A 23,484-nucleotide genomic window follows, 5' to 3' on the forward strand; every position below is an offset into this window, starting at 1 on the left:
CGCTTCCCCACCCTGCCTCCTACTCCCCGCCCCAGCCCCCACTGCCCCGCCCACGCCCGGCTTCCCCGCTCCATCCCGCTGCCCAGTCCACGCCTGGCATCCCCTCCCTGGCTCCGCCTCCCTTCCCATGGCCCAGTTTCCCCGCCCCAGTCCCGCCTTCCCGCCCTATCCCGCTGCCTGGCCCACTCCTGGTCTCCCCGCCCCCCGGGGCCCCGCCTTCGTGCTCTGGCCCCGCCTCTCCACTCTGGCTCCTCCACTGCTTGCGGGTCCGTCCTCCCGTTGGAGTGTTGGTCCTCTGGTCCGGAAGTGACGCGGGGGTCGGCTTGCAGGCTGGACGCCCTATTCTCAGGGCCGCACCTCGAGGCACCCCCGGGCAGCATGGCTCTCCTCCTTCTGCTCGTCCTCGTCTTCCAGGTCGGGAGTAGGGCTGAGATTAACGCCGCGGATCTGGAGCTGTCTTCGGGTATGTAGCTCTCGGCAGGGCGGCGGCCGGTGGGGGGGGGGGGGGGGGGGGGGGGACCGGACTAAGGAATCTGGAAGCACGCCCCGCGCGGCCGCGTCCTACTTAGCCTCAGACCTCGCACCGGGTTCCCGGTCGCCCCGGAACGTCTTCGCGACCGCCGGGAAGGCCACGCAGGTCTGCGCCGTCCGCGGACTTAAGTTCCCTTTTTCTCTCCTCTTCCGTTGTTGCTGAAATGACAAAACTCGCCTCTCGGTCCTCCAGTTCTTTTAAGTCATTTTCAAGTAAGTGAGTTTCCCGATCAGCATTTTGAATTTTTTTTTTTCAACGTTGATTTATTTTTGGGACAGAGAGAGACAGAGCATGAACGGGGGAGGGGCAGAGAGAGAGGGAGACACAGAATCGGAAACAGGCTCCAGGCTCTGAGCCATCAGCCCAGAGCCTGACGCGGGACTCGAACTCACGGACCGCGAGATCGTGACCTGGCTGAAGTCGGACGCTTAACCGACTGCGCCACCCAGGCGCCCCATCGATCAGCATTTTGTAGACGGTGGCCAGCGCTCATGACTTAAATATCCTTAGGGTGGACCCAAAATCCTTAAGAGAGAATTGTTCTTTCTCCAACTGAGAATCATTAAGTGGCAGTGACTGGCCATCTTACATCTAAGTCTGGAAGTCGTGTAGTGTGTGAATTCAGGAGCGGATTTGTCAGGCTGTGCGTCTCTTCACTTAGCTTAGTTCCTCCGAGCATTTTTTTTTCCTCCTGCTCGCTGAGATTTCTCCGGAAATAAGTGCTGGGAATACGCTTTCCAAAGCTCGGGGTAATGATGATTAGGAACTCCAGTGAAATCAGCGAATCTTTCCTGCAACAGGGTTAAATCTAAAATATCAGAAACCCCATCAGTCTTGAGTGTCTGCTCAGTGCCCACAGTTAGCAGCTGCCTGGAAGGGGTCAAGGAGACCCACCCTCCTCCACCGTTGGCCAACTCTGGGTCCAAACCTCTGTATTATGACTTCCTCTGTGAGCTCCTGTTAGGTGTGCTGTATTCGTATCCAGCTGTCCTTTGGACTGCTCTATAAGAGTCACACAAACAAGCAATTAGTCATTCCTTGGGACAGGTATTGTTCCAGACGTTGTCAATACAAAAATGGGAGTTACTCGGTTTCTATTTTCGAGGATCATGATTAGATAGCTAACAGTAAGTGCTGGGTACACACTGATAACTTCTCATCCCATCCCGTTTTCACCACAACCGTATGAAGTAGGTGCTATTGGCATTTCCATTTATGGATGAGAAATCAAGGCACAAAGAGGCCTGCCCCACTTTAGAGAGGTCACTGGCACTCAGTAGGGAGCTTGGCAGCTGGGCTCCAGAGTCCAAGTTCTTAACCACTCTGCAAACTGCCATTACCTAGGGCAGCTTAGTTGTCTACAAGGACATATATTATGATAAGAGCCTGGACTTTCACACAAGCCACTGGAAAGCAAGATAGAGGTACCAGAATCTGACGAGGGGATTCAGGGAGGACTTCCCAGAGAAAGATCACCCCAGAGTTGAAGCTGGAGCTGGAGGTAGAGAGAGAGTTGTGTGTGCAGAGGGAGAAGTGTGAAACAGCATGTTGAATTAGTGGAATACTAAGGGTTATCACTGTAGAATAGGTGTGTGAGGATACAAGGGAAGTTAAGATAGGGAGAGAGGTAGGAACCAGTTAATGAAGTGCATTGTCATGTGTAAGAGACAGCAACATAGCATTGGCTAACCTAGGCAAAAAGAAGAATTTATTGGCTTAGAGAATCCAAGCAACGGTTAGAAAGGCGTAGGTGCCATCTGGGCCTCAGAGAGCTGAACCAGTCAGTCAAAAGTGCCAAGACACTCTTTTGCTGCTTATTGACTCTGGATGTGGATACCTTTTCCTACTTGGCAGGAACCATGGATGTTGACAGCTTTTGGGTTTTGACATCTTGCAGCCTCCACCGTTCTGACAGAATCCCAGGGGAAGGCTCTGATTTGCCCAGCTTGGTTGGGTCAGCCACCAGCTGGCATGGGAAGGACCATGTTACAGAGGCTGGTGGTAGGGGAGTTCCCAGAAGAGAAATAATGTTCCTGAAGGGAGTACGGATGCTGAGCCAACAAAATAATATGCTCACTCACTATACCTTGCTCAAGTTGGTGGGCAGTCACTGGATTTTAAGAAGACAAATGATTTTATGCAGGATCAGTGAAGCCATTTAGAAAGACCATTCATCTTACACAGTAGTTTGGGGGTAGACCCAAAAGAGGGAGGCCAGTTATGCCGCTGCTTAAGTTGGGAGGAATTGATGAAAATGGCAGTTTAAATGGAGAAGAGATGACAGCTTGAAAAACATTTAAAAGTCAGAGTCAGCAGGAGTCGGTGTTTGGGTGTGGGAAGAGAGGAAGAGGGTATCTAGGGTTCCTGATGTAGGTGGAGCATTAAACTATGTGCCACACCTGTCTGAGTATGGCCCCTCCTGAGCCAGGCTCTCTTGCTTTCCAGTAGCTTGTGTGAAAGTCCAGGCTCTTACCACAATATATGGCAACTGTCCTTGTAGACAAGGAAGCTGCCCTAGGTAATGGCAGTTTGCAGAGTGGTTAATTAAGAACTTGGACTCTGGAGCCCAGCTGCCAAGCTCCCTGCTGAGTACCAGTGACCTCTCTACAAGTGGGGCAGACTTCTTTGTGCCTTGATTTCTCATCCATAAATGGAGATGCCAATAGCACCTACATCATATGGTTGTCGTGAAAACGGGATGGGATGAGAAGTTAACAACAGTTCCTAGCACTTGCTGTTAGCTGTATAATCATGATCCTCAAAAGCAGAAACCGAGTAACTCCCATTTTTTGTATTCCAACACCTAGAACAATGTGGGCCCCCTTGTGATTACACAATTTGCATATCCTTGAAGCCAGCCCTGGGAGTATCGCCTGTCTGCTCCCATAAGAACATCTACTCCTATGGCCTTCTGTACCCCAGCATTTTGTAAACACAAGAGCTAGTGACCCCCCCCCCCACCCAACCCTCCTTTTTTCAGTGCATTTTCAATACATTTGCCTAGATTTTTACAGTGTATTTCCCTAGTTTGTGCTGTGTTCCCTAGGCTTTTAAAGTTAGTTTAAAATGTAAAGTCTCAAAATAAATAAATAAATAAATAAATAAATAAATAAATAAATAAATAAAATAAAATGTAAAGTCTCCAGAGATTAGGAGGAAAACCCATTAGGACAACCTACTTCTGGCTCTTGGCTAGCTTTCTTGGCTCACCAGTGCCTGACACTTAATACACACTCATCTCAGATGAGGGAATCTGGCAGGAACAGGAAGGCAGGCAAGAGAATATAGCCAGTCTCTGCAAAATCTAAGTGGTTGGGAATGTATTGTGTTACAGTTATGGGCTTCTGTTAATATTTCTTAGGGAATGGATAGGGAAAATGAACCCATGTGTGCTGTCTAATAATCAGTGGTGTTTTGCTTTTCATACGGTTTTACCTATAAAAGTAGCATATATATTTTGAAGTGAATCAGTGTCTCCCTTCTTAGAGTTTTCTCTTCCACTCTGGGTATTACCTAAAGAGCACACTGTACTTCCACACAGATATGGGGCTCTTAACTTACCTTCTCCACTGATAAAGTAGAGAAAGCCTCTTTTCTGACTTGAGGATAATGTTCTGGGTGTGCTTGAATTTTTCCTGATTTTCTTTGGATCCTATTTTTACTTATTTCAGAAATTCAGAATACTTCCGACAGTGCATTTTAATTAGATTTATTGAACAGGCTAATAGTTTTCTTTTTCAGCTTATTCTGAAACATGATCCGTATGGACTTTGAAAGGTCCACAGTTTGGTTCTATATCTAGGAAAACCTCAAGCTATCTGATACAATGTAGCAGCACACCGTTGTTATATGAACTAGACCAATGTTTTAATGGTTCCATTTTAAGTGGACAGAGAAACAGGAGAATTGAACCAGAATTAAATGAATTCCTGACAGGAAGGAATCTGTTTGCTTACAGTTTTCTTACTACGGGAGTCCCTTTATTTTGGGTTATCCCAACACATAGTAATCAGAACGGTAGATACCCATTCAGTCGTTGTCCGTTCCAAAGAAATTATTTCCTTTCATTACATGGTTCAGATTTCACAGTGGCCGTCATAATAATTGTGGTAGTATGATAAATCAGGTAAAACTACTTGAATTAGATACTTGTGAAGTCATCAGCAATAATCATCTCCAATTCCAGTTTATATATGGAGGTCATTTGCTTATTTTATTCAACTATGATAAAAATGATGCTTCAGTAGCTTTTCTTAACTAAAACCAGCAAAACTTTACACTGTCTTGCCTTTAAGTAGCTTCTCTAAGCCTTTGTTCTTTCATTGGTAAAAATATGTGTAATAATCTCAACTCCCTTGTACAATGGTTTGTGTGGCTTAACTAAGACAATGCATAATAAAGTGGAGCACATCCGACTCTGATCTCAGCTCAGGTTTTGGTCTCAGGGTCATGGGTTCAAGCCCTGTGTTGGGCTCTGCACTGGGTGTGAAGCCTACCTTTAAAAAAAAAAAAAAAATATATATATATATATATATATATATATAATTAAATTTAAAAAATAAAGAAATCAAACTCATCCATTTCAACTATGAGAAATTTAAAATAGGCTCAGCCGCTCACTTGTTCTAGATGGAACCGAATAAATGGGAGCCTGTGTAAAATCCTGCATTTCAGGTCAGAAAGTGGCTGAGCAGATGTTTATTGGATAAGCACTAACTGGGTGGTGGTTTGAGTAAAAGATCTGGGGGGATTTGGGGTAATTTTAAATTCAGCACAAGCCACTAGTTGATATGTCCATCTGTTTAAGAAGAAGAGGAAGAATAGTATTTCATTCATGTCTGTTGTATTCTGGGTTCCACAGCTTAAGAAAGAGTGAATGATAAAACCAGATCCGGAACACACACAGGAAGACGAGCAGACTGCAGAGATATTAAGAGTATTGATCGTATTGATCCAGCTGAGGAACTATTTTGTAGAGAGTAATAATTTTATTACGGACAATAATTATTTTATTATTTGAACCCTTAGCTCTAACACTTTTTTTCCGAAGGTATAAGAAAGCAACAGAAGCAGAAAACAGACTGTTTTTGTATTTGTTTCACAAAGTGATGGATGATTCAAAGCCCGAAAAGACTGAAATGTTTGAATTAAAAAAATGTATTTTCATGTACAAAACTTTTATGAACACTTGAAACATGTGCAAGAAACATGTGCAAGAATTCTTAAAACGTCTTTATTCTTAAATCTAGAGGATGCTGCTTGGGCAGCTGGGTGGCTCAGTCGGTTAGGTGTCCGACTTCGGCTCAGGTCCTGATCTCACAGCTCATGGGTTCGAGCCCCGCATCGGGCTCTGTGCTGACAGCTCACAGCCTGAAGCCTGCTTTGGATTCTGTGTCTCCCTCTCTCGCTGCCCCTCCCCTACTCATGCTCGCTCCCTCTCTCTCTCTCTCTCTCTCCCGGAAATAAATAAGCGTTAAAAGAAAATTAAAAAAAAAAATCTAGAGGATGCTGTTATTTGCTAAGAGAAAAATTTGGAAGGCATTAAGAAAATAGCCATTTTGGGGTGCCTGGGCGGCTTCATTGGTTGAGCGTCCGATTCTTGATTTCTACTCAGGTTCTGATCCTGGGGTCATGGGATTGAGCCCCGAGCTCCATGCTCGGCATGGAGCCTGCTTAAGATTCTATCTCTCCCTCTGCCCCTTTCACCTGCTTGGGTGTACTCTCTCTCTCAAAAAAAGGAAAAAATTTAAAAAGAAAAAGAAAATACCTATTTTGTCAGCTCTATACAAGCTTTCAGGAGGTAATCATAATATATTCTGGAAAAGAAATGCATAAGTCTTGATTTGGTATTTTTCACTTTCTTCCCCTGAATTTCTCATGTCATTTTTCAGTTTGCAATGAAGGAAGAACCCTTTGTAAAAACATCTTACATGCATGTAAGACCCCTGCATGTAAAAACATGCAGGTGGCCCTGCATCTTTCATTTGGGGAAAGTGTTAGAACTTTTCTCTGACAGTTGTTCATTCACAGAAGGGTCTGGATGCTTTCATCTGGAGCATTTGTGTTTGACTTGTAGTGTCAGATGGCGTAGAATCCCCCAAAACAATTTAATTCCTGACCCCTGTATCTTTCTTTATGCTTCTCAGCGTGTCCTTCCCGTAGAGAGGTTGGCAGGCAGATTGTCAAACGGATGTCTTCAGACTGCAGAGCTCTGTTCTGCCTTAGATGTGCCCGTCTTTTATAGTCTTTGCTGCTGTGTTCACATTGGTGAAGAGTTCCTGTGGCTGTCGCTTTTCAGTCACGGCGCAGATGCTGTTGGTGCTTATGGAATGGGGGGGGCAGGTGCAGCCTGTTCTCCGGTTAGCATCCACGCAGAAGAGACCTGGAGATGTCTGTAGTTCCCTGCTTCCCCTCTGCTGCTGTCCCCAGCAATTAGGACAGAGCCGTTCTGGCTTTTGGTCTTCGGTGACATCCCCATTGCCCTGTTTTGTGGCGCTGCTCCCTCACGTGCTGATCTCCGTCAGTTTTTCTGTCCTCCTCTTGCTCTTTTTCCATATCCTGTCTCTCCCAGTTTATCAAGAGGAAACAGTTGATTATAACCAGAACTCTCCCTTCCCCCCCCCCCCCCCCCCAGTGTGATAAAGAACTGATTCTTCTTTCCTCTGTTTAGTTTTGTTAAATCCCCTAAGAGGCATCCTGGGAAGCAGATTTTAAAACAGCTGAAGTTTATTCTGGGTTGTTTGTAGACACAATGCATCAAATAACTGAATCCATTTCCAAAAACAACCGGAGTCCCAGAAAGCTAGTTGGGCATTTTCCAGAGATGGAGAAATCCATAACATTACTTAACTGCATTAGATACTCTAGTAGGATCTCTCCCTAAACTCTATAGATAATCCTCTTGCTGTTTCTCCACACATTTTTATTGATAGAAGGTAAATTTCTTATGAATAGAAATTTGCTGTAAGCCTTCATTATTTTAATCTGAATGTATAACAGTTTAAACTTTAGGTCACAAAATTCTGAAACAACGAGAAAACTACTCATGGCTGTTTACCTTACGAGTTTGGCAAATAATGACAAAGGCAGACGTGTAATAACCACACGGTTTCTCTTCTGGTAGCATTAAAACCACAGGTTACTTCCGAGTTTCTCCTTTACTATAATGGTAATGCCTGTCTGTTACAATCCATTGGACCCTCCTCCTTCCACTACCTGCCTGTCTTGATTGCTTTGAAAGCTGTGACTTAAGCCCTTGTTCTAGTCTAACCAGGGCAAGCTTCTGCTTAAATTATGGGAAACCTCATTTGATTCACATTAAAAACTAATCTGATATACACGTCTACTGTTGTGTGTGGTTTTATAATTATGATTCAGTAACTTCTTAAATATAAATGCACTTTACTTAATACTCTTATATAGGTTGGCTTCTATATGCCTGTTTCTCAAATACAGGAATCTCAGTTGGAGTCTATACAATTTAAAAGTCATTCCTATTGGGCATAATTTTTTTTTTTTTTAAGAGATTCAAAAGGCAGTGAAGAACTCACTTTTACTGGAAACTGGAGGAAGTCAGGTCCTAGTTACCAGAGGCAGAAAGCTTAGCCACGCTGTGGGCTTTCAGGAACAGGGAGTCTGTAGAATAGGAAATGTGCCTGGTGCCCGGCACGACCTGGCGGGGAGGTCTCCGAGCAGTGCTGAAGGTGCCACGTGGTTTCTTCTTGCTTCTTAGAGTAAAATGCAGGACTAGAGAGAGTAGGCAGGAGAATGACTGTTAAATAAGAACCAGAACCTGGTGGTTTGAAAATTCTCAGCCTCTGGAGAGGCAAAGGAGGCGGAAATTAAGAAATGGCTTCTGAGAGAATTTCAGATTCATTATGAGTTTTCTTAGCATCCAGTACCTATCTTAGGTTGAAAATTAGGTGTATATGTGTGGATATTATTTGATATTAATGTTGAATTGAACCTGGGGCGGGGAGTGCCTTGTATTTCCTTCTCAACCACAGACTATAAACTGTTTGAGACTAGGTCGTTTCATGAATTGAGGTGCAAGCATATAAAAACATTTCTAAAAACCTAGAAAAAGAAAGCTCCGGTACCCCCTGCTAAGTAGGGTCATGGTTGCTCTACCAAAAAGCAAAAGAGAACAACCAGGGCTAAATCTGGCAAGGCCAGTGCTTTCTGGCTCGCCTGCAAGGAAATTGCTTAGAGAACCAAAGATGATAGGTACCAACAGCTGTCAGCTGTATTTCAGGAAGAGCAAATGGAAAACTTGCAGGTGTCTGATCACAGGCTGCAGAAAGCGCATACGCAGGATAAGTATGTAGTATCTGAATCTGTGAGACATCCTCCCAGCTTCGTAATCTCGACCTTTTGGCACAGATTGTCACACTGCTTAATAAGTAATATGGAAGTTAGACATTTTGGCAGTAAAGCTATTCATTGCGGGAGAAGCCATGAAAAATATATTGGAGTATCAAAAATATTGTTTTTAAATTCGTTTTTCCTCCTAAATAATAAAAAAAAATTACGAGTACCCTACCACTACACCCAGTAGTGAGAACCAAAAATGTCTCCAGACAGTGCCAAATGTCCCTTCGGGGACAAAAAAAAATCATCTCTTGTTGAAAACCACTGATATCAAGGAAGAAAATAGCCAGAAAAGGGGGGGGGGGGGGGGGCCGGGAGGAAAGACCTTAGAATTTAATTGCCCATAAGTCTGTATTTTTTACCTAAATAATTCTTGATCCGTGTTCTGCTTTAAAAAGGTAATACAAGTGTGAGGGGCGCCTGGGTGGCTTGGTCGGTTGGGCATCTGACTTTGGCTCAGGTCATGATCTTGCGGTTCGTGGGTTCAAGCCCCGTGTCGGGCTCTGTGCTGCCAGCTCAGGGCCTGGAGCCTGCTTTGGATTCTGTGTCTCCCTCTCTCTCTCTGCTCATCCCCTGCTCACACTCTGTCTCTCTTTCAAAAATAAATAAAGGTTTTAAAAAAAGATAATACGAGTGTGAAATAATTGGAAATTAAAGCAATGCACCAGCTTGGATTTGAATATTGGAATTTTTGCTTTGGGAAGAAATCTAGGAGGTGTTTCCTTTAATAGTAAGGAAATACCTTATATATGTGAAATTAACACCTCACGTGACAGATCAGGAAATCTGAAATGACTAGCAGTATAGCGAAGAAAGAACCCAACACTTCCTAATGTCCAGCCCAGGGAGTATTTTTCTTATTGGAGCCCATCCACGTTATACAACCCTAAGTAATCATCATTATCAGCTGGAGTACCTTTAAAAAAAAAAAACACTTTAGCTCTCAGATTTTTTTTTTTTTTTTTTTTTTTTTTTTAAGTAGGCTCCATGCTCAATGCAGAGCCCAGTGTAGGGCTTGAACTCATGACCCTGAGATCAAGACCTGAGCTGTTATCAGGAGTTGGACGCTTAACTGACTGGGCCACCCAGGCTCCCCTATCTTAGAATTTTTGAGGCTGATGATGACTTATGTTTGTAAGCCACTGCACTGACCACATTGCTATTCATTTATTTTAATTGTAATTATATTATGTTTAATGGTTTTCAGATAGGTAGGATTGAATAATCTTAAAATTGAGGTCGTATCACCAACTCTGTATCTTCATGTTCACTCATAAAGAAGGGAAGGGTAGGAGAGAAGGAAGGAGAAAGAAAAGGAGGAAGGGAGGAGATGTATGTGTATGTTTGTTTTTCAAGGGGTGATAGACAACAGCCGTCTACACTGAGCAGGGGGGAATACGGGGCTGCTTTTCATAAATAGTAACAAGATGTTAAAGTGACTTCTGCCTGTTCTCTCATGGGACTCCCATGTTAGCAAACCCTTTCTAAAATGGTTTAAAAGAGCAAAAGGGAGAAGAAATATTGGGCGTGTTTTGTGAAAAGCCCTGCACACCCCAGAGAGCAAAATGTTAGTGAAACTCAAGTGGTGGATGGCTCCTTCAGGCCGTTATTAGGCTGCTATTCCTGGGCTAGAGACGAGGTGCTGAACGTGTGTAACGATACCGGGTAGAGAGTTGAGAGCCCGGATGGTATTTTAGACTGAAATTGGCCATCGCTTGGGGTAGCCAGCTCTCTAGACATTGAAGGCAATCTGTGGTATCAAATATAGGAAATGCTAGTGATTAAACGAATTCAGGATTATTATTACAACAGGTAGTGCATCTGTTCATAAAAACTCGCAAAACATGAGAGGAATTTATGGCCTTTACGATACTTGTATTTCCCGTGTATCCCAGTGTTGTTTCAGTAATTTAAAGTGAATCAGAACTCTATACATTTTCCAATAAAATTAATTTTTATACATCTCAATTAAATAATTGTATAGTCTGTTCTGGCAAATTCTACCTTTCTTCAAAATACGTATTCGGCTACCATGGCTCTTTGTGAGGTTTTCTAATGTTAATGTTAGTTTCTTACAATTGCCCATTTTACTTTTTGAATCTCTTACAGTGCCAAAACCAACGAATATTGAAATTAAGGCCTATAACTTTAATACTGTCCTATCTTGGGACTACCCGACCATGTCACAGACCCCTGTTTTTATCGTACAGGTAAAGAACTATGGGTAAGTGTTAACTCTTTTCATCCTTTTTATTCTACTTTGCCTAGGTCTTTGTACTTTCCATGACTGTGTTTTGCCCCATCATCTTCCTTTCCCATGTGGCAGAACTTCCTAAACTGCTTGTAGACTTCCAGAAGCTCTAAGGACGCAAATTAGTTATTTTCACAAGACTTCCTGCCTTTTAGTTCTTCTTCCTGTCAAATTCAAGTAGAGGAGTCTCAGCAACTTTCAGAATTTTTCAAGGCATGACAAATAAAGCTTAGAATTCGTATTAAAAGTGAGGTCATCTTACTTGCCATAGTGAATGTGTTGTTTAGCAGAAAGATGAGAATTTCAGAACAATTTTAGGAGTTCCTGTTAAGAGTCTTTGTAATGTGTTAGGTTCTGCAATCAAGTAATGATTATCGATATTAATAGAATCTAGAATTGTTTAAAGACCAGATTTTTTACAATTACATATGGAATATACTTTGTTCAGGTGTTGTATTTTGAATTGAGCCTCTTTATTGTAAAGGAATTTATAGGACTTCTAACCAGAGTAAGGGCTTCCTCCTTTGTCCGGCTTCTCCGTCCTGTTCTTAGCTCTTTCGACCAGCTACCAGCTCCATGCTGTGAGTGAAAAGCAAAGCACAGACAGAGATGATTGAAGTGTACAGATTAACAAAAGTTATCCTTGTTTCTTTACTCGTCTTCATTTTAGGGAGGCAATCTGGGTTGATGCCTGCAATACCTCTCATCATTCTTGTAATATCTTTTCCGCAATTACCGATCCATCACTTTCTCTCTGGGCCAGAATTAAAGCTAGACTTGGACAAAAAGAATCAGCCTATGCAGAGTCCAAAGAATTTATTTTGTGTAAACAAGGTGAGTAGAATTTTGAAATTTGAAAATACTGACACACGTCTTCTGTACGTATTTGCTTTTATTAGCACTTGCTAAAAATTATCGCAATGCCCAGAAAACCTTTGGAAGAATTTAGGGAGTTTGTATCTTCCTCTTTCCCTGAGCTCCACAAAATAGGGATGAGAGGTGCCCATCACTTTGCCCCGTCTAAACCATTGCATTTCTACTCCCTGTAAACACGGATCGGTGCTGCCCTGCTGGGCTCTGCACCGGCCTCCCCCCGCTCCCCTCCTCCAACGCTCCTTGCTCGGTTACACTTACCGAGGCCAGGGGCACCTGGTCTCGTTCTTCCTCCGTGTGCCCAGTCCCCAAGGCCCTTGGGAATTTTATATACCAACTTAATACATTAAGAAATTTTAGATTTCTGCAGTCTCCTCAACCCCAGTGATTGTCAGCCCTTTCTCCTGCCAGCATCGCATCCCCATGGCATACCTGATCTGAGTTATGACTTTAAGCTCCAGAATCTTCAGCACCAATTCCTCTTTTCTGATTGAAATCCTACCTGTAGCTCTCCTACCCTCACTTGTGGGTAAAGAAGTGATTAATCATGTGACTCCTCCCTAGTCTTCTATGCCCTTGTGCCTTGCCATTCAACTTCTCTCCCTTCTTCAGTTGCCACGTGTCTTTCCTTCCACTATGGCCTTGATTCTGCTCCTACGCTTCAGCTGTGCGTACCCAGTCTCTTCCATTGGCCCTTCCTCCACTTGCCCTTGAAATAATTTTATTCCCTCGAGTCCATGCCTTTGTCATCTGTGAACTGTGCCCATCTGTATATCAGATTTTTCCCACACAGATTTATCAAGGGCACACCATGTGCTAGAAAATATGCCAGGCCCTGAAGATAAAAATAAACCTGCCTGGTACATGGTAAGTGTGCAATAAATATGTGAAGAATAGGTAAATGGCTCACCAGCAAAGTCTCAAGCATCAGGGACACATAATAAATATTTGTGAAGTGAATAAATATCTAGTTTTGATTTTCACTCTAAAAATTGAATCTATTTAGCAAACTCTTATAAGAGCCTCATGCCAGACATCTATAGGTGTTGGAGGTACAAAGAGTTTCAGTGAGTGTTCAAAGGTAACTAAAATGCCTTTTCTGAAACATTTTTTAGAGAACAGGTTTCCTTTTTAATCTACCAGAACCAAAGGAAAAGGAAAAATAACTTAACAGAGCTTCTATTATGGTAAGGTTTTTTGTTTTTGTTTTTGTTTTTTTTACCAGAACTCAGGACCAGAGCTCATGACCCAACTGCTTGTTTTCCTTTAGGACTAGAATTTAAACTGCTAAAGAGAAGTTTAGGTTAGATAAGAATACTTCCTGCTTGAGATTAATTAAACATTTATTAAGAACATTCATTTTTTTAAATTATTTTTTAAAAGTGTTTATTTATTTTAGAAAGAGAACAAGCAGGGGAGGGGCAGAGAGAGGGGGAGACACAGAATTCGAAGCAGGCTCCAGGCTCTGAGCTGTCAGCACAGAGCCTGACGTGGGGCTTGAACCCACAGACTGTGAGATACCATGACCTGAGCCAAGATCAGATGCTTAACCGACTGAGCCACCCAGGCGCCCCTTTATTAAGAACATATAGAATATCATCTAGATCTTTGTGGAATGGTTTAAACATGATCCTGCATTAGAACAACAACAGAAAGAGTAGATTGATTGATTTTGGCAGTTTTATGCAATGTATTATAAAGTTCCAGGGGAATACTAATTCTGCATTTTTTTTTTTTGTCCGGCCCCCCCCCCCCCCAACCACAGGGAAAATTGGACCACCTGAACTGGGCATCAGAAACATGGAAAAACACATCATTATTGACATATTTCACCCTTTAGCTATTATAAGTGGAATGGAGCCAGTAGCCATATATGGTGAAGAAAATTGTTACTCATTCAAGTACGAGGTGCATCTGAGAATAAATGGAAATGAGGTATGTGTTTCCATTTCATCTTTTCCAAAATGGCAGGTTTTCTGTTGCTCACGTGAAGTTGTTTCCGCATGTAGTGTAACAATAGTAGAATGCTTATGAACATTCAGACAAGACTTACGGATCATAGACCTTACCATAGGTTTTGTTAAGAAACACGACCTAGGGGCGCCTGCGTGGCTCAGTCGGTTGAGCATCTGACTTCGGCTCAGGTCATGATCTCACAGTTTGTGAGTTCAAGCCCCGCATCAGGCTCTGCTGACAGCTCGGAGCCTGGAACCTGCTTTGGATTCTGTGTTTCCTTCTCCCTCTGCCTATCCCCCTCTTGTGCTCTGTCTCTCTCTCTCTCTCTCTCAAAAATAAATAAATAAATGTAAAAAAAAGAAAAGAAAAGAAACACGACCTAAACGAGTGCTGGTGGAGGGAACTGGCTTGGAGTTCATCACTAGCACTGGTGTCTTTGCCTCATTTAACAGCATGGTCCTGTTTGAGGATCTTAAACCTGTTTATTTCTTCCCTGGCAAAGTGAGGATCATTTTAATCTTTCCTTCTGCATTGGTAGTGATGTAACGTAACATGAAGCTGTGATCGGAAATCATTGTTTTGGAAAGAAAAAGTAGCAGTACTGCAGTGGGGATGTACTTGCATTCTGGCACCGGTGTGCAGCCCACGCCTGGACTGGAGTTGTGCTAGTCCATCCATTCTACACGGCACTGCCGCTGCTTTATTTAATAGTGTTTGTCAAGCACATGCTCTGCGTGTTCTAGACAAACCTCTGGTGATGCGCGAAGCAGAGAAACAAAGCAGGGAGGGGGGAGATGGGCAGCAGCATTGGGGGCGCTAGTGGTCTTCGGTAGGGTGGTTGGAGCAGGGAAGGGGTTACTGCGGCCAGTGCAGGGGAAGGTTAGGAGGTGAGCCCCAGGGGGCACGTCTGGGGAGAATGTTTCAGGCAGAGAATCTGGCAAAAGCACACTGGGCACGTGAAGAGCAGCGGGACTCAGCAGAGCCCGGGAGCGGATGAGGTCAGAGGTCACTGGGGGGGCCACATCCGGTGGGGCACTGGAAGGATTTGACTTTTATTCTGACTGAGGTGTTGTGCCTCTGGGAAGATTTAAGCGGGAGGAGTGACATCAGACTTAGATTTTTAAAACTTGACTCTAGATGCTTAGCAGAGAGCTGTCCTCTTGACGTGCACATCTAACCATAGTACTTCACCGCCTGAAACCCTTTAGCAAATCCCCACCAGCTACACAGTTAAGGCCTGAATTCCCTCTTGTGGCGTGGCCTGCGAGACCCTCGTGATTTGGCCTCTTGCGTCCTTTCCAGCTTTCTGTCTCCCCGTCCCTTCTCACCCGAATTGTACTTGTGCTTTGGCGAACTGCTGTTGTGTTCTTAGTTCCCTGTGGGTGCCGTGCTCTTTACGGAATGCCCTTCTCCGCCCACTCACCTTTGGCAAATTTCTACTCATTTTCCAGTGTTCAGCTGGCATTTCATCTCCCCTTTGAAGTCTTTTCTGACACGGAAGATTGTTTGCTCCTCTGTGGTTTGGATATTCCCAGTTCCATTAACGGTCCCCCTTGCACTACTCATCACTCACATTTCTTTCGGCTCTGGCGGAAGTTGTTTGAGGTCAGGTACTGCTGTCCTACCTTCGTGTCTTCAGGCCCTACCTGGCACAGGTGATGCGCACACTTTGGCGGAATGAATGGTAAACTGCCAGCGACTGCCTCGGTCCCTTCTGTGTACCACGGCCAAGAGCTGCTACAGTCTTTGCGAAATACTTTTCTTATTCTTCCTACAGATGGGTTTATAGCTCTCCCCACCTGTTTCTAGCACTACTGGAATGGGACTAATGAACGTTTGCTGGTTTAACGACGACCAGGGAACATTCTTGCTATTTGAGTTTTTAAATGTATGATCCCTAAAAAGAACATTTTACTGGAGATAGTTCATAATGCTGTGTTGAAACAAGATTGACCTACTATTTGATATCCACAACGCTATTTTCAGACATGGTTCAACTTTCATCCCATATATTCTCTTCAGGGGTTTGATCAGGTAAATGTAGGTGATTTTGTTTGTTTTTGCAGAATAAAAGAAGCCACACATTTTCACTGTCGTTTGTTCCCATGCAGACCTCATATAAAACGGATGTAGAGGAAGATAATTGCAATGAGACTCAGTGCTATCTAACTGTCCCGGTGTCCTCTTTGGATTCTGAGTACTGTGCTTGGACAAAAGGATTCTCAGAAACATGGCTTGTTACGACTGAACAGTCCAAAGAACTTTGTGTTACCACTTTGGGTGGCAAACACATGGAAGGCAAGTTTCTGCTGGTTTTGTCCTAAACACAGGGAGTGATGAGCGAGCTAGGTGTTGAAAAGAGGCAGTTTCAGGGGCGCCTGGGTGGCGCAGTCGGTTAAGCGTCCGACTTCAGCCAGGTCACGATCTCGCGGTCCGTGAGTTCGAGCCCCGCGTCGGGCTCTGGGCTGATGGCTCAGAGACTGGAGCCTGTTTCCGATTCTGTGTCTCCCTCTCTCTCTGCCCCTCCCTCGTTCATGCTCTGTCTCTCTCTGTCCCAAAAATAAATAAACGTTGAAAAAAAAAAAATTTAAAAAAAAAAAAAAAAAAAAGAAAAGAGGCAGTTTCAATAAATCTCTGTTCGTTTAAAAATCTGCAATGGTTCCATTCCTCAGAGAAGTTCAAAAGTACAAATAAGCTCATTTCTCAGGCATTAAAAGATATAAAATGGCCGATTAAAGAAAGCCACATGATGACCTTTTGACCTAGGAAAGAAAGAAATACGACACCTAAAACTGCGTGCACTTCAGGATTGCACGTAGCGACAGAAGCCAACTTAACTATTTCCACATGGCAAGGTGTTATGTACCCATTACAGTGTTCTTTGTGGGGGTGGCAAGTTTAAAAACTGAATAGCAAAAATATTCATTGGCTTATGTGATGTGAACTGGATGAATACTAGAAATTAATATCCAAAAATAAATATTGATAAGTTTATTTAAAAATAAGTTTATTTCGGGGCGCCTGGGTGGCGCAGTCGGTTAAGCGTCCGACTTCAGCCAGGTCACGATCTCGCGGTCCGTGAGTTTGAGCCCCGCGTCGGGCTCTGGGCTGATGGCTCAGAGCCTGGAGCCTGTTTCAGATTCTGTGTCTCCCTCTCTCTCTGACCCTCCCCCGTTCATGCTCTGTCTCTCTCTGTCTCAAAAATAAATAAAACGTTGAAAAAAAAAATTTAAAAAAAAGTTTATTTCATCATACTTTCTTTGTGTGAGGGGGTACATATAATAGAACTTTAGGACTAACATTCTCAAGGGGCACCTACCTTAGCTGAAATTAGGGCCATTCTTTGCAGTTATGAAATTTAAATGTTCATTACGGGTAATTTATAAAATCTAAAAAGCGAGAAGAAAACAAAGTTATCGATAGTTCTGTCATCCAAATATTCAGTTACAGTTTGGTGTTTTTTTTTTTCTCATCCTGTTCTCTTTTTCTACATAGCTGTGATCATATTGTATAGTGTATGTAATTTTGTGTACTGCTTTAAGCATTTATTATAAGTATTTTTCCATTTTATTTCACATACTTTATTCTATTTTCTAATATCTTTAGACTGTTTCATCATGTAGAACGTGTATTCTATTTAATGTTCCCCAATTTTGGACTTTTAGATTACTTACAGATTTTTTCTATGATAGATCATGCTTTGATAACGTCTTTGTGTATATATGATTGTCAGCCTGTTTTTAGAACATATCTCCTGGGAACAAAAATTTTCTGTTACAAGTACCTTTTTGAAGAAGGGGAATCTAGGCTGAAGAACTAGACCAAAGGCCTAAAATTTAATATTGATAACTTTTATTTACTTTTTGTAAATTTTTTTTTAACATTTATTTATTTTTGAGACAGAGAGAGACAGAGCATGAACGGGGGAGGGGCAGAGAGAGAGGGAGACACAGAATCGGAAGCAGGCTCCAGGCTCTGAGCTATCAGCCCAGAGCCTGACGCGGGGCTCGAACTCATGGACCGCGAGATCATGACCTGGCGAAAGTCGGACGCTTAACCGACTGAGCCACCCAGGCGCCCCTAATATTGATAACTTTTAGATCATTAGGACAAGGGTTTCAAATAGGCGTTTCAAAAAAGGGTTTCAAAAAAGCAATGCAGTGCATTTTACACTCTCTTGGATTGTGTTGTTTTGAAAAATAAAGTTCTTACTAACACACAAAATTCGAAATAATGCAGATGCCTTAGATTTAGTTTTTAAAAATGTGGTTTATAAACTGGGCTGGCACGGTGGCCACATGGTGGCACCACTGTGGCTCAGTTTCCTTGCCTGCCTGGACTGTGCTTCTAAACGCAGCGCTGATGTTAGTTATGTCATTATCTGATCTTTACTGCCATAATAACTTCGTTTTTTCCACATCCTATAAAATGTGTTATACAAGCATTCCCTTAGTAGCAATTTCCAGAGTTGCTGTTCCAAAAAGGTAACTTTGAAATCGAAATCAAAGGTAATAAGATGCCGGTAGAGAGGTCAAACACCACCGTGATCTGTAGAGGACTGTTCATTTCAAAGAGAGGACTGTGCAGCTAGAACGCGGAAGATTGTGCTTTGAAAATAAAAAGCAGCATTAGAGCAGAATACACAGCAGTGATTATAAATGTGCTCTGAAACAAATCTTTCCCATTGTATGTTATTGTCTCTGGTTTGTGTTGAAGGGCACCTAGTTCCTGCGCAACAGCTCCTGTCTGTGTGTCTTTACAAGTACTTGCCATCTAGAAGTGAATATAAAATGTAACAAAATTCTGAGGCGTGGGATTCAGTTATTTTAAAAGGTATAGATATTGCCAGAATTTTTTAAGGGATCGATTTTTAAGCTTTCTTTTGCCTTGTTAATGGAGAGAAAACTGTAACTCTGGAAACACCCTATATTCAGGGCATGAAGAAAACTGTTATGAGGGGCGCCTGGGTGGCTCAGTCGGTTAAGCGTCCGACTTCGGCTCGGGTCATGATCTCTCAGTTTGTGGGTTCAAGCCCCACGTCGGGCTCTGTGCTGACAGCTCAGAGCCTGGAGTCTGTTTCAAGAGCCTGGAGTCCGTTTCAAATTCTGTGTCTCCCCGTCTCTCTGCCCCTCCCCCTACTCACTCTCTGTGTCTGTCTGTCCGTCTCTCTCCAAAAAAAGTACACGTGAAAAGAGATTAAAAAATAAAAAAGCAAGAAAACTGTTACGAAAAATCTGTTCTAGCCACTTTGCATCATGAAGGTATGGTTGCAGAAAGTGGAGAATCGCAGAGCTGGAAAGAATCACCTTGGTCTCTAGGACAGGCTCCTGAGTCTTTGATCACCTCATCTGACTTCTATGGCAAGTGCTCTTTGCAGTCCGGACCATATTAATCACCTGACGGGCAAAGCACTAAGGCTTTATAACTATTTCACAGAGACGGCAGCATTCCATCTTAATTCTAATTTGTGATTTTTCCCTTTTTTTTTTAGATTCTGTTTGGGTTCCAGTTGTTGCTATTCTGTTCCTTTTTGTAGTTCTCGTCGTGGTATTTGTATGTTGTTACACTAAGAAGATTAATCCCTTTAAGAGAAGAACCATCATGTTACCAAAGTCCCTGGTAAAATATTTAAATATTTTTCTTTAATTGTATACACTAACACGTTAACTTGGACCTTTTTGAGAGTTGTTTAATTTTGTAAGTAGAATGATGTTCAGCAGCGTATCACCTATCGTCAGTCACTCAGTCTACCACCCATCCAAAACCCCATAATTTTTACTGCACATCGTGTGCTTTCGTATATGCACAAAACAAGAACACGGTTGGATAAGTCTGTTAAGGAGCTTCAAGAGTAGTGGGAGGAAAAGATAAGTATTCAGTGAGTGAACAGTGTTCAAACACAGAGCTTTCCATACAGGCCAGCAAGGACTTCATCCACCTTTGGAGGGTGCTGGTTAGTTGTGGCCTTTCTAGAGGCGGTGAGGCTTGAGCAATCTTGATGGAAAGACAGGAGTTTATGCAGGTACTGAGGGACAGTATGTGCCAAAGCCCAGCATCAAGAAAGCATGGCGTTTGAAAATCTCAAAATACAGAAACACTACTGTTATGGTTGGACTGTAGAAGAAAAGGCGGTCACACATGAGACCGGAAGTTTCACATTTTAACGTCTAGTATTTAAAAGCCTTTGTGTGGACGCCTGGATGCCCTGGGTGCAGTTGGTTGAACTTTGGTTCAGGTCATGATTTCACGGTTCGTGGGTCTGAGCCCTGTGTCGGGCTCCGTGCGGACAGTGTGGAGCCTGCTTGGGATTCTCTGTCTGCCTCTCTCTCTCTGCCCCTCCCCTCCTCGTGGGAAATAAACAAACATTCAAAAATAAACATGATTTATTTCTCTCAAAAATAAATAAACATTCCAAAAATAAATAAAAGCCTTTATGCAATGAAAAGCCCATTTACAGGTAACAGGATCGTAGCTACTTGGATGAAATATAACAGGAACAATATCCATGATACGCAAAGGAGACTTTTCAATTTGTATTGAAAACACCTTTCTCTCAACAGGAGAGAATTCACGTGTGAATTCTAGTATTTGTCCATACTAAGTAAGTAAGTAGTTAAGTAGAACGCAACGTTGCAGTCCACAACTTTACACCCACTAGAGAAGGAAAAATAAACCTGAATATTCAGTACTTCCACTAGTAGTAAACTGGTGGAAAGTGGGAAAAGTAATCCAGTGCTGGTGGGAAGGTAAACATATAATGGGTAGAGGGTGTAGGAGTGTCATAAACGTGCCACAGCCTTTGACTTAGTAATTCTACCTTCAAGAAATTATTATTATTTTTTTAATGTTTATTTATTATTTTGAGAGAGAGAGTACCCACACAAGCAGGGGAGGGGCAGAGAGAGAGAGACAGAGGGAGAGAATCCCAAGCAGGCTCCTTGCTGTCAGTGCAGAGCCCAACGTGGGGCTCATTCCCATGAACCACGAGATCATGACTTGAGCCAAAATCAAGAGTCGGGACACTGAACTGACTGAGCCACCCAGGCGCCCCAAGAATTTATTCTTATAAAGCCGCTTCATAAATAAAAAGATGTGTAAAAATATTCACTTCAGCACGTTCCATAAATCATAAAAATAGGAAACACTTCAATATCTACGATTAGAGAAATTACGTTAATCAATCAGGATAGAGAAATCAGGAGGCAGTGAAGATTATAATAAAAATTGTAATTATGAAGGCGAATGGTGAGAATATTCTATAAGTAGGTATTCTCCGGCTATAGATGTAATGTGCATACGTGTGAAGTCACATAGAAAAAGCAACATGGACTAGTTGGATGGCGGATGACTTTTTAAAAATTCTAAAAACTTCTTTTTAATCTTAATATAGTATATTTTATTAAAAAGCAAGAAAAGGCAACCACCAGATGCCATTATATTATTACCATAAATATACCATTTGGTAGTATATTTCATTGGCCATTATTCTTAGAGCATTTCTTTTTAAGGATGTGCACTTAAGTTTAATAATTCATTATGTTTCATCATTTATTTTTCTTCCCTTAGCTCTCTGTGGTGAAAAATGCCTCTTCGGAGACAAAATCTGAATCAAAATGTGTATCACCCATCACCTACCAACCGATTGTCTCAGAAAATGAGAAGATGGTCTGGGAAGAGCAGTTGTCTCCAGCGACAATTTCCGATCTGCCCGCTGAAGACAGTCTGGAAAAAATGGGACACCACGAAGAACTACAAGTGGTGACCCCTGAAGGGACTATTTCTGACATGGCTCCTGATAGCCCTCAGACCCCGGTAATGAGAGAGAATTCTGTCCGTTCAAATAGTAACCAGTCTGAAACCTGTGTTGTGGCTTTAAACTCCTATCACTCCAGAAATGGTTCCGAGAGTGGCACTGTGGAATCACAGAGCTTCTCGGACTCAGAATTTCCCCCAAGTAGTAAACCTGAAATAAAGACCGAGGAACAGGAGTCCGTAATGCTGAGAAACACGACCACCTCCTTTGGTTATGACAAGCCGCACGTATTAGTGGATCTGCTGGTGGATGAAGGCGGTAAGGAATCCTTGATCGGTTACAGGCTTACAGCAGATTCCAAAGAGTTTTCCTGAGATCAGAGAAGATGCGCCATCTCAGAAGGATCTACCTTTTTCCCCAGACGGTTTTTCTGCCTCGATTTCATGAAGAGATCATGATTTTAGAAGCCGTTTCTTTGTCGACATTAACCAAATACAGTAGTATTTTGGTTTACATAAAGGGCAAAGAGCCTCTGTGGCACTGTCAGATTTGGCCGGAAAACTGCAGAAGCTGTAAAGAAACAAACCGTTGTCACATTAGGAACTTTAGGAACTTTTCCATCCAGCTTGCATTATCAGTGAACACGCACTTCCTACGACAGTGCGTGAGATGCCTCAGGTCCTTTCTAATCACTTCCAGTTGTAAACTAGTTTTGTTTTGTTTTGTTTTCCTTTTCTGTGCCTTAGCGTGTTATTTGTTTTTGCAAGGCTATGTCCATAGTATTTTTAAATGCTCACTTTGAGAAGAAATCGTGAAAATTTTCCAAACGTGAATTCAAAATCTAATGCAAGTCAATAGACTTCATAAAGAATATGTAAATACACACATGTATATATTTTGTATGGAACGTTGTATTTAGATATTTGTAAATAAAATATGTTTAAAATTCATTTTTGTACTCATTTATTCAAGCACTCAGGCAGTTAACCTGATATTTTTTTTTATCCATTTGCTTGTTTCCACGTAGTAAGACTATAGAATTGTTTCGTAATTATTCATATCTAATCTTCAAAGCAGTCCTAAAATAATCTAATCTTTAAGAATGGTCCTTTTATGTCTGGATTTATTTTTTTTTTTATTTTTTTTTTTAGTGTTTATTTTTAAGAGACAAAGTGCAAGTGGGGAAGGGGCAGAGAGAGGGAGACGCAGAATCTGAAGCAGGGCTCCAGACCCTGAGCTGTCAGCACAGAGCCCGATATGGGGCTTGAACTCACCAACTGCAAGATCATGACCCGGAGCCAAAGTCGGACGCTTAACCAAGTGAACCACCCAGACGCCCCCTACGTCTGTATTTCAATATTTAACATCCAATGTACAGAACGCTGTCCCAAGCTCTTTGGGGAAGAAACAAAAAGGCAGATTTTTTTTGTAGAGTATTAAGATTGAGGGGTCTCTAGCATAACGATGGTGGTCAAAGCCATTGGGGTGGGTGGGAGCCCTGAGAAGCATGTAGTATAAAGAGAGAGTCCCAGCAAGAGGCAAACCAAGAGTTGATTTCTATATTACACAAGGAGTTCCTGGGAATTACTAAGAGGGTAGTAATTTTAAGATTCAAATGAATTAATTGACCCCCCCCCAAATTTTTAAATACACCTCTCTGAGTAAATTAACAAACCATGTAGAAATATTTCTCTTCACTTAAAAGTACAGATGAAGGGGTGCCTGGGTGGCTTAGTCAGTTAAGCGTCT

General features: G+C 42.5%; 1 protein-coding gene across 1 annotated transcript; it reads left to right on the forward strand.

Moving 5' to 3' along the window:
* The first annotated feature begins 257 nt into the window (after positions 1–257).
* Positions 258–22,685, forward strand: IFNGR1 (interferon gamma receptor 1). The gene is made up of 7 exons (XM_040449067.1): positions 258–463; positions 11,012–11,126; positions 11,824–11,987; positions 13,792–13,961; positions 16,094–16,280; positions 19,474–19,601; positions 21,549–22,685. Exons 1-7 carry the CDS (start codon positions 379–381, stop codon positions 22,107–22,109), a joined length of 1,410 nt encoding a protein of 469 aa, XP_040305001.1. The 5' UTR covers positions 258–378; the 3' UTR covers positions 22,110–22,685.
* Positions 22,686–23,484: the final 799 nt, after the last annotated feature.

This window comes from Herpailurus yagouaroundi, unplaced genomic scaffold, assembly GCF_014898765.1.
Source record: "Herpailurus yagouaroundi ecotype Mexico unplaced genomic scaffold, PumYag 198, whole genome shotgun sequence".
NCBI classification, from domain to species: domain Eukaryota; kingdom Metazoa; phylum Chordata; class Mammalia; order Carnivora; family Felidae; genus Herpailurus; species Herpailurus yagouaroundi.

Coding starts and splice junctions, on each gene's coding strand:
- IFNGR1 (XM_040449067.1), top strand. CDS start 379: ATGGCTCTCCTCCTTCTGCTCGTCCTCGTCTTCCAGGTCGGGAGTAGG. Junction 11,127..11,823: donor GTACAGGTAAAGAACTATGG/GTAAGTGTTAAC, acceptor TCTTCATTTTAG/GGAGGCAATCTGGGTTGATG. Junction 19,602..21,548: donor TCATGTTACCAAAGTCCCTG/GTAAAATATTTA, acceptor TTCTTCCCTTAG/CTCTCTGTGGTGAAAAATGC.